The 10,922-nt window shown below is 41.7% G+C and overlaps 2 protein-coding genes across 2 annotated transcripts in view; both read right to left on the bottom strand.

The window, feature by feature from the left end:
- Positions 1-885: 885 nt before the first annotated feature.
- On the bottom strand, positions 886-4,092 carry LOC111656799 (urea transporter 2-like). The gene is made up of 9 exons (XM_023408660.1): positions 3,981-4,092; positions 3,614-3,803; positions 3,269-3,397; positions 2,291-2,420; positions 2,079-2,147; positions 1,784-1,931; positions 1,406-1,540; positions 1,264-1,313; positions 886-1,152 (listed from the first exon to the last, which is right to left on the bottom strand). The coding sequence occupies exons 1-9, from the start codon at positions 4,090-4,092 to the stop codon at positions 886-888; spliced, it is 1,230 nt and encodes a 409-aa protein (XP_023264428.1).
- Positions 4,093-6,366: 2,274 nt separating this feature from the next.
- Positions 6,367-10,922, bottom strand: part of thbs4b (thrombospondin 4b) — a 16,047-nt gene continuing 11,491 nt past the window's right edge. Inside the window, exons 15-22 of the mRNA XM_023408664.2 lie at positions 10,790-10,842; positions 10,461-10,654; positions 9,132-9,310; positions 8,805-8,853; positions 8,506-8,702; positions 8,188-8,360; positions 7,822-7,961; positions 6,367-7,279 (exon numbers count right to left, since the gene is read on the bottom strand). Of these exons, the coding sequence (XP_023264432.1) occupies positions 7,221-7,279; positions 7,822-7,961; positions 8,188-8,360; positions 8,506-8,702; positions 8,805-8,853; positions 9,132-9,310; positions 10,461-10,654; positions 10,790-10,842 (1,044 nt within the window). The 3' untranslated portion in view covers positions 6,367-7,220. The remainder of the gene's footprint in view (positions 7,280-7,821; positions 7,962-8,187; positions 8,361-8,505; positions 8,703-8,804; positions 8,854-9,131; positions 9,311-10,460; positions 10,655-10,789; positions 10,843-10,922) is intronic.

Below are 10,922 nucleotides of genomic sequence, written 5' to 3' on the forward strand. Positions count from 1 at the left end.
CAGATACACAGAGAGGCAGATGGCAATAAAGACACAAATAAAGATATACTCATAAATGTAAATAGAAACACAGACCCAGACAGAGTTCTGTGTGTTTTATCAGCTGGCATCTCGGTACAGCTTCTTTTCACAGAGCTCACAGTCTCCTTGCTTGATGGAAAAGGAGAGAGGCTGTTCCCAAAAGAGGAGCTGAAGACAGATAGCACCAGAACAGAGAATGAGAGGAAAGGTAGATAAGCACAATTTTTTTTTTTTATAAAAACATGTTAAAAATGTGGGAGAGGAACAGCAAGAAACCAAAAGAGATGTAAAGAGAAACGATAAGAGAGAGGAGTGGGACAGATTGGAATACAGAAGGCAGAGATGGATTATGCCTGGCAGAGAAGAGGGTGTTTTTGCTGGGGGAGCACTTTATGAAATCTCCCTTACAGCTCACTGTCTGCACTGATGAAATGCTCTGCTGCATTTTAAACCATCCCCGTGCGAACCACTGAAATTGTGCTGTTGAGAAAGGAACGACAGTTTAGAGATTCTTCCCCTCAATCTTTTGCTTTGTAGCTACTGTAAACCAATTACCCCACCAGACTGGCTTTGCCTGCACAGTGAAACATTTACCAAAATATATGATGTTGCTAAAAAAACGCCATTCCTTTAACTGCTCAGTGCTTTCCATCAGTAGATGCACAGCGGTCCTATCTTTCCTTAGAAAGTGCTGCCCTCTGCTGTGTAGAAAAAATATCTGCTATTTAGAAAACATTTCGCACAAAAATGCCAGCCATTTTATAAAACAGATATTGTTATGCAAAAAGGAAATACCAAAACTGTATATCACCATATTATTTCAACAATCAAACTTCTCTAGTGATAAAGGAGCAACTCCTCCAATCACACGGCTTCACCGCAGCCCCTCTCCCCTACCAACTGGACACTTGGCCCTCCATGCTCCCTCAGCGGGGCCTCTTCTTGGCTGCTGCTCTGCTGACTGTGCTGAGCTTGCTCTGAAGCCTTCAATTGTCTCTGGTAGCGCCGATTTTCCTCTGGGTAGGAGACCACAGACAGAGGCAGTCTGCAGATGGCCGGGATCTCAGAGGAAATGAGGAGGAAGATGAGAGTCGACAGGCAGAAAGGCCACGTGCAGGCTGGTAATGCAAGCTGAAAGGGGATGCCATCGGAGAGCAGAGCGTGACACATGATATGAGAGACATCTGGGTGTTCAAATGATGTTCATAGAGTTTGACTTGGTGGAGAAAGTTTCTTACTTACCACAGACATCAATTTTGAGCTTGCTGAAGTCATGTATGCACAGAAAAGTGCTGGAAAGAAACACAATTTCACATCTGAAATGAATGACACTTTTTTTGTGCAGCATACCAACTGAAGATACTGATCATACTGTCAATCTTACCACATATTAGAGCCAGTACGTGGGTTTCCCATGTTATAACATAGAAGACCCCTCCAACAGCAATGCAGGATAGAGCACTGTTATATCCCCACAGGCCTGAGTAAATGCCCCTGTGAGGAGCTGCCAGAGCAAATCCTGCACCACGCATCAGAGGACGAGAGGACAATATTACCCATGAAATGTTTTATTAAATAGCAAACAACTGCACAAATTTGAAAATTGAGTCACCACACAAAGGCTGTAAAGCATTCTTTGAAAAAAAAACATGTCATGGTTCATTCACCATAATGCCACGGTGCCCTTTGAAGAGCCAAAGCTCCGGCTGTAGCCTCAGCAGACATTATGCATATTTCTATGCAAATGGGAGAGTCTTTTTACCGGACAACATGCCAGCAGCAGAACCCAACATGGCATGAAAACAGATAGTTGGTGAGGAGAGCAGCAGGGCCAGAAGGATGAGACCTCCTGTCCAAGGACTGTCACAGCCATACACCTGGCCAACACCAACTGGCACCGACAGCAATATCTGCAAGCCAAAAGCCCCTGTTTACTTACATTTCAAACGATTAGAACATTTTGTTAATTGAGATGACAAATGTGGAAAATAGACTAGAATCATTTTGATTGTGTGTGTTATTTCAAAAAGCCAGTAGACAAATGATTCCTGTTAAACCTGAGAGATATTGAGCCTTTGGAAGGAATCATTAGGGTGGTGCAGGTGGTTATTTTGCTGGATATCCACCTGAAATCAGAGGAAAAGAAGGTTTCATTTGCATCTTAGCTGTGTGCATAAGTGTATATCCTTGTGTGTGTGTGTGTGTGTGTGTGTGTGTGTGTGTGTGTGTGTGTGTGTGTGTGTGTGTATGTAGCAGGGATGTGCTATACCTGTGGAAAGTAGGGGTGATTGGCTCCTGTAGCTGCAATGTGTAGACACACCAAAATGTTAAAGGGCAGGGTGAATATTGGGAGTTCCCATTTGCTGGCAACAGAGGACAAGACGCTGGAGACCACTGGGCTGTGAACAGAGGCAGGGAAATGAATTACTGATTACTGGACAGACAAACCGTAACAGGATGACATTATAATCCTGCCTTGGTCGTTTACATTTACCTCAAGGACATATGTAAGAATTGGTATGCTAGTACCGTATCTCTTCTTACTACTTACAATTAACAGTTTGCTAAACCCCTCCTCAACCAAACAGCAGCTGTCCTGAGCTGAACAACTGCAGCCAAACCTGTTAATTGTAATATTACCCAAGCATTACGTTTGCCAAATGCATCAGTTAGTCTGCATCCTCAAAGCCTTTTCAGTGCATGGTGTGATGGCCCACAGTAGAAAATCATGTGAAACAAGGTTTAATTGCACCATTCAGAATAATCTAAAGTTTATAACAGTAAGTATTCAGGAAGAAATATGATTAGATAAACAGAAAGTCAATGTAATGAACAGAGATAAAAAAATACAGCTAGAAATTATATTACATGTTTACAATATGATTGAGGTATTGTCTTCTGTAAGTTCTTACGGAAATATAAAATCTGCATCAGTTGTCTTCTTAGCAGGAAAAGCCGACAGTCGCTGGCTAGAAATGAGAAGCTGCTTTTGTCTTTCTGAAATCAGGGTCTCAAAGAATTTCTGCCCACGTTGTCATAAAGTGCATATGTGCCGTATGAGGATATAAAGATTCAGATTGACAGGCGTGGTGGCAGCAGTCAGAGACGCATTTACCTTGCTTGAGTCTGAATATGGCTCCTGGCCCTGACTGCATGCTGCTGCCTTTGTGTCTTTCCTCTTCCCTGTATGCGATTGCCAAGTGTGTGCAATCAAATGAATAATAATCTTTAGAAGAGAAAGGCTTACCACAACATGGACATGAACACATTTGGCAGCAGAAGCCACCAGTACCAGCTTCCTTTGGCAGAGAAAGCGGCCATCAGTATGCCGACCAAGGCTCCATTGTAGCCATATAAACCCGCTGATATGGCCTCCCTGAGGTGAATGTGACAGATGTACCCGACATGAGTGCAAAACACAGTTAAATGAGAAACAAACTGTGAAAATAGCACAGTGTGAAAGCTAAAGAAAGTGCAGCCTCAGGGAGTATAAGTGAAAGAGGCAGCGATAATGGTTTGATGCCAGGAGGACATTTTTTTTTTTTTTTCCCCCCGGATGAAGTCATATAAGGATAAAGAGATGCCTTCTGACCTGCTTTGTCCCAGCAAGATGGCAGACACAGTAGACACAAGGGTGCCCAGCAGACCATTCAGGGCCCACCAGGGGTTCTGCAGGAAGAGGCCGGCCGTGATTAGGAGCCCACTGAGAGGATTGTTGACAAACATGACCTGGGCCACCCCTCGGAAAATCCAGTCCAGCAGCTGGATTACTAAACTCTGTCCTGCATGGGTAGTGACCTCATGTTAATCAGCTGTTATCTACTTTGCAAAAAGGCTTAAATGTCAAACTGAAACAACATTAAATTCTATAATATTCCAGCTAGATTCATCAAACCTACTACACTGGCATACTTTTATTAATTCAAGTACAACTGAGATGTTATTGAGTTGACACCTACTTTTGACCCATTCTCCACAGAGGTGCATGTCCCCGGTGAGAAGCCCAGCAGCTCTGCAGAGAAAGGAGCTTGGTGGAGCTTCTTCATGTGAAGGCTGGTTGCTGCTGTCCATACTTTCTGTCATTAGAGTTTATCACAGTTATTATTTTAGTAGTATTTTGACATAATAATAACTGGCAACTAATATTCTATAGATTATTTCAGTTTCCCAATTGCACTTAGATACTTGTAGCCACAAAGCAGCTACACTGCATATTTGACCTTTTCATTTTTAGGCAGTATGGCTGAAGGGATGGCAGTGTTAGTCTGTGGTTCAAACTGAAATATCTCAACAACTATCAGATGGATTGCCATAAAATTTTGTACAAAGATTAATAGTTCCAAGAGGATGAACCCTGCTGATTTTGGTGATCCCATGACTTGTTCCCCTCCTCTAGTGCCACCAGTAGTTCAACGTTTTCATTTATCTATTGAACAGACAATGTATCCCACTGACTTTGGTGATCCCCTGACAACTCCTATTAGATTGACTGCCATCAAACTGGCACACACACGTTGGATGAACTTTAACAACTTTAGCGATACCCAAACCTTTTTTAAAAATGGGACCTGATTGGTTTATGACCAAATAGATGCAAAATGAATGACATTCGCATTAGCCTCAGCTGCACTATGTGGCTGGGGACTCTTAGTCTTGTTCTACTTACATGCCTCCCTGCACACAAACTAAATCCGTGTGAACATGCTTCTCTTTGCTCCCTGAGGAGGAGACAAATCTAACGGAAGTGTGAGCTAAAATCCAAACCTTGCTGCCAGTTTGCCACATAGTTTTCTATTCTTTTTATTTTTATATGTTTTGAAGGAGTGATCAAAGCTGATTTCCCGGAGAGCTTCCCACTGTTATCGTCAACATCCTCAGTCACAGTTCTCTGCATGAAAGCCTGAGTGTGTTTATGTTGTTCAGTGTGCAGAGAACCTCTTGATCTTTCAGCTCTGCTGGCAGCCTCCTTTCTTCTGTGCTACAACACTTCCTAAGAGTCAACAAATACTGAAGCTGCTGTACGCAACTCTGCAGAAACTTTTCAGATAAAGCTAAGGGATCAAATATAAGATGATCAATAACCTCTCTTATAAACGGTGATCTAACCAGGAATTTGTCCAGATACTGTTCATGACATTGTTATCTTCAAACCCTCTTATTGTTTGTGGCTATTGTTGTGGATTTGATGCTTATTGTTTTGTGTTGTTTACTTTGTTTGGTTGTTTAGATAAGACCCGTGGGAGCTGCTTTTTTCCTCACAGTTCTGCAGATTACTGCTGTGGCTTATAAAATGTGGTCACACACATTAACTTGTGAATGCCAGGTGCAGGGTCGGTGCTCATTCATTCGTGGTAGAACGAAAATAGCTTGTCGAGTGGTGATAGCACCTTTCTAATTGTATGCTTTTATGCAAATCAAGTTTTGACAAACAAAACAGCCAAACTCTGGATTCAACAGTGATTCTCCAACAAAAACATAAAACAGCAATATATCCTCACATTCAGTGAGTCAATCAATAAATCATATAGATAAATACATTCTCAGACTACCTCCAGACTGAGCTCAGAAAGAATTGAAGTCAGTAAGAAAATGTAGAAATTGATTCAAGTTTTCATCAACGAGCTACAAAAACTTACTGGATGTCTGAATGACTCATGTACTGACTTTTATTTTATGGGGAATCTGGTTTATTAATTTATAAATATTTCCAACTTTAAATCAAGTAATACAGAGAGGGCAAATATTGTGCTATTATTAAATTTAACAATTAAATTTTTACTATTTATGATCAATGCAAAAGCACCAAAGTGAAGCCAATCTGTTCATCTGTTAATTTAGTCATGAAACTTCTTATATAATAAAGATTAAAGAATGGAGTTTTTCTTACCTCTTTGAGTTGAAGATAAATCACAGATCTGTTATCTACCAGCTGCTTGCTAAGCTAATGAAGGCACACATACATACTTTATATAAAAAGGCCAGATAGGAAGAAATCTGCATAATGTTATGTAGCCTCTTCTTGTGATATATTAAAGCCTTCTTCCTTGTCTCTTTTCCAGAGGACCCCCGACTGGAGCAAAGACCAAAGTCTCTGTATTCAACTCAGCAGCTAATCAGGGATAAGAATGATCTTATTACGAAAAATATTTCCAACTCAAGCAAAACAGAGGCCCTTGTTTCTGGAGTATCACATTTTGAGTACAAAGAAGGGTCTGCCAATTTCACAAGGAAATAAGAGGTCGTAGTGCGTCCTTTGATATATGTAAACATCTGAGAAGACAAATTAGACATAAAAAAACCCCCCCTGATAATATCGCCTCTTAAATCAATCAACATTAACATGAATTTAAATATATTAAACAGCCCTTTATTTTGACCAGGTTCATGACTTACACAGATATGAAACGATCAAGAGCTCGAGGACCAAATGATGGAAGGAGAAAACAAGGTTACACTGAGCTTCAAGTTAATGACCTAACAGTTAGCGAGACCGAGTTCATCCTCACCACAAAAGGAGTGAAATACCGTGCTGCTAGTTAAACAACACACAATACAACCCCAGTATGATCAAAATATAGGAAACATCAGTATGAGGTTGATCCAAAGCAGGTTCTGCTGGTCTTTTTCCTGGTGAACATGATTATGATATATGAATATAATAATACAGTATTATAATACTGAGCTAAAATATTCTCAGTAACGACAATGTAAAAGAAAATTACTAGTTTTTGTAATGATGTTCCCTTTATTTTGAACATGTCTAATCTATTATGTGAAAATAAATGTAAAGAAAGAAAAAGCAAATATGTGGAAATCTGAGGGGCCACTGGGGGCCTCTTGTGCTAAGACTATATGCAGTGATGGAACTGAGAGTCAGTTAAAGTTGGTAAATTTCATTATAACTTACAATATTTAGCATAACAAGCTCAGCTGGAGTCTTTATGAGACGATTAAACAGGAAAAAAACAATCAGGAAAAGAAATCAGACATGATAATATGCACATACAGTACAAAGATTGTGGTCATATATGCACAGAAACTGTACACATCAATACACACATAGACAGACAGACACCAACATATACACTCCCTCACTCCCACTCACTCACTCACTCACACACACACTCACACACACACACACTCATACACACTCAAAGAAGCATTCTCCCGAGATCCGGTGTCATATTTTTATCTTGACTTTAGAGTGAGTCAGCGCCGTGCTGAGTGCTGAACTCCTGGAAATCCTCAGGGATGGTGTCTGTGGAAGTGAGAAGTAAGGTATCATGAGCCGAGCTGGAAATGTAAAACCAAGTGAGGCCAAACTAATTCTCTTCACAGTTTCAGTCTTGTTTATGACAACAAGATAAAATATGTGTTCCACTTTCCAGACACAAGTCATAGAGGTCATTAAGGAATCTTTTGACAAGACCATTGAGTCAACACTAAAGTCTGCAGTCTAATATCAGCACACTAATATACTCAAAAGCAATGCTGACATGCTGATGTTTACCAGGTTCACCATCGTAGTTTACCATGTTAACATGCTAACATATGGTAATTAGCACTTGTGGGTATTTTAATCTTAAATTTTGGACAAATTGAAAGTTTGACTAGATGATGGCGATGGATGAAAAGTGATTGCATTGGTGAGGGGAACATGAATGTCTGTAAGTTCATGACAATCCTTCTCATAGTTGCGCAGATAAGCTCAGTGTTTCTAGCTTTTCGTCACATTAAGAGACACAGAAAAATATTAACATACAGTATATAATGGACGGATTTGATAAATCGTTTCCTTACCATTGCAGCGGTATTTCAAATTGGACCAGATGATGTTTTCTTGAGAGAAACAGAACACACCGAGTCGTCCTCCTCTCATAGTCGTGTCAATAGTCACACCAGAGTCTGCAACCAGCTCAGTTCCCTCATAAAACCGTGCTCTGCACAGAACAACAAAGAGCATTTCTTTTAAATCTTGTTTACTTATTCGCTTTTTTGCTGAGAATTAAATGAGAAAAATTGATGCAACGCTCATGTGTGTACGATAAATATGAAGCTACAGACAGGAGATAAAGACTGCAAGCACAAGCGAGTTTCAGAGGTGCTGCTAGTTGGATTTTCTCACCTGTGGAACACACACATATATGAGAGTGGCATTTGTCTTACCTGATGTACCCAACCTGTGGGCGGTGCTGCAGGTACCAACGGTAGGACACCTTGTCCTTCCAGCCCACATTCCTGGGGTCCTTCCACAGCAGACGCACCTGGTCGTTGGTGTCTCCCGTGTGCCACAGCGAGTTTCTCAGGTGCTCCCCGGGGCCGGATTTAGACTTGACAGCCTGACGAACAGACAGTGAGAAGTGAGAAGAGCGACGTGGAGGCAGGCGGACAAGATAAAAGCAGAAATGTGGAAAATACAGATAAAAATAGGATGAGTATGAATGTGCTGCTGCGGGGGATTTCTGACATGACATGCACTTTCACCTTAAGCTGGATGCCGGGCTCGGCCACAGCTCTGAAGGGTGTCGCCTGCCAGTAGGTCTGTTCAGTCTGCTTCCACATCACCACGTAGAAGGAGGATGAGTCCTGGTAGCCAAAGATGAAGCCGGCGTAGTCATCGTCAGTCACTGTATTCACGTGAAATGTCCCCTCAAAGTCCACTCCACTGAAAGCGGTGTAACCTGTCAACAGAGGGCGTGATTAACACATTATATATGTGCAGAATTGGAAAAGTTTGGGGCACATTTGACTGACAGTCAACGTGGAGAGGAAAGACATCTCACCAACAGCAAGTCCTGGATCACTGTTCATGGTCTGAACAATTTCCATTCCCTGTGAGAGGAAGAGGGTTCAGTTTTTAGAAATGGATTACACCTGCAATAACTGGTTTCCTGGCCACTTCCTGGCAGCGGAAGCGAGTTCTGAACACAACACCGACATCGTCATGTTGAGATGGCAAATCGGTTAGTAAACAGTTACTTATTTACACTATACATCCATCAGTTATGGAGCAACATTAACATTAATTTGGCTAATTTGTCAGGCTCTCAAATTACACGTTGTCATAGTTGTACAACTTTGAGCAAAGAAAGTTTCAGCACAAATCTTACCTGGTTTAAAACGACCCAGTTGGGGTCGATCTGGGCGTCGCCCTCGGGGTCCAGCACCACTGTCTGATAGGCCCTGAAGTCAGTCAGGGTAACCTCGGCATTCTCAGGACAGTTGTCAATCCTGTCAATCACTTTGTCCTGGTCAAAGTCAGACTCACACACGTCTCCAACTCCATCATCTGAGAGACAAGACAGGGACATTAAAACTCGCTCTCCAGTCAACAGTGAGTCATCAATTCTTAGTCAAGGTACAAGTGCAGACGCTTGTTTCATTCCCTTTTAAACCAGCACTTTCCCCCCCTTGTCACAATGAGGAGCTTTTACACCACCTTCATCAACAAAGTCAAAAAGGCCTGCTCCAAAGGAACTTGCTGTCCTCGCTCAGAAGCTGCAGAGATGCAAGGCCTGAATATAAAACATCCCAAATATCCTTCTGAAGGCAAGATGATGTCTTTTCTTAAAGGAATATTCACGTTGTTGGAAATTACTTTGTGTTGCATTTGTTAAATTTTGACGGACTTGTATCAAAGCTCACCCTGGTCTACACCCTGCCGTGAGTGTGTGTTCTGAATTTAAAAAACGCTATGTTGCATTTGCGATGGTAAAAAAGTGCTATGATGTAGTCTCAGTATCAACTTCTGTCTTCTGCTATGTCAGGTGAATTTCTGAATCTGTCTGATGGTGTGGGTTTGTAAAAGGAGGGAATTAAGTAACAGAGCTTTTTCTCTGTATTGGAGTCATGATAGACTATTAAGTACTACAACTATAAACTATAAACAACCCGAAAATAACAATTAAAAAAACTGACAATTATTACAGAGGCACAAATAGAGACATACATCCTTTGGACACAGCTGATCATACAACTTTAAGAATCACTTTTAAAACACCCTGAAGGTCTCTCTCCACTCTACATCACTGAACTCCCTGACTACCAACCCTGAACTACCCTGCAACACTTGATTTCAATTGGCACTCCACTCCCATCGACCTCACAGCCCATTTTCACGCAAGTAATGTCACAAAATTGCCAAATGGGTGCTAGCGCAAAAAATTGTGCTTTTACCCAACAAAATTGCCACTTAATCTGCCCAAGGTTGCTCTTGCTTGATCTCCGTGGGTATGAAATTGGGGCGGAAAACTGCATGTCAAGGTCAGTCGGGAACAGTTCAGGGGAAATATGGACGCTGCGATGAAATTATGAACATTTACCTCTGAGCACCAAGCTGGTTTTCAGTCAAAGATATCAACAATAATATCTGAACATTACTGTAAACTGTTTTCATTGTGGGGTGTGTGAATGTGGTACAGTTTGTGTTTGAGACTCACTGTTGTCGTCAGTCTGGTCAGGGTTTGGCACCAGCCGACAGTTGTCTGGTCCGGGTGGTTTAGAGTCCGGGATACCATCATTGTCATCATCATCGTCGCACTCGTCACCCAGCCCGTCTTTGTCGGTGTCCAGCTGGGAGCTATTGATCACGAATGGGCAATTATCCTTGGTATCCTGGTGACCGTCGCCATCACTACAGGGGAAGTGACACAATCGCATGATGTGAATAGAAGCTGTACTAGTAGATGTTTTAGGTGAGGAAAAAAAAATCTATATATGATGAGATGTCTGCAACATAACAACATAGAGACTGTGAAAGCTTCATTACCTGTCTTGGTTTGTGTCGCAGGAGTCTCCAACCAGGTCGTTATCAATATCAGACTGAAACAAGAGCAGAGAATTCACGTAAAGACTATCCGTCCATCCATCCATCCATCCATCCATCCATCCATCCACCCCCC

This window comes from Seriola lalandi, unplaced genomic scaffold, assembly GCF_002814215.2.
Source record: "Seriola lalandi dorsalis isolate HSWRI2012SDOR001 ecotype SW California unplaced genomic scaffold, Sedor1 jcf7180002054370, whole genome shotgun sequence".
Classification (NCBI taxonomy): Eukaryota; Metazoa; Chordata; class Actinopteri; order Carangiformes; family Carangidae; genus Seriola; species Seriola lalandi.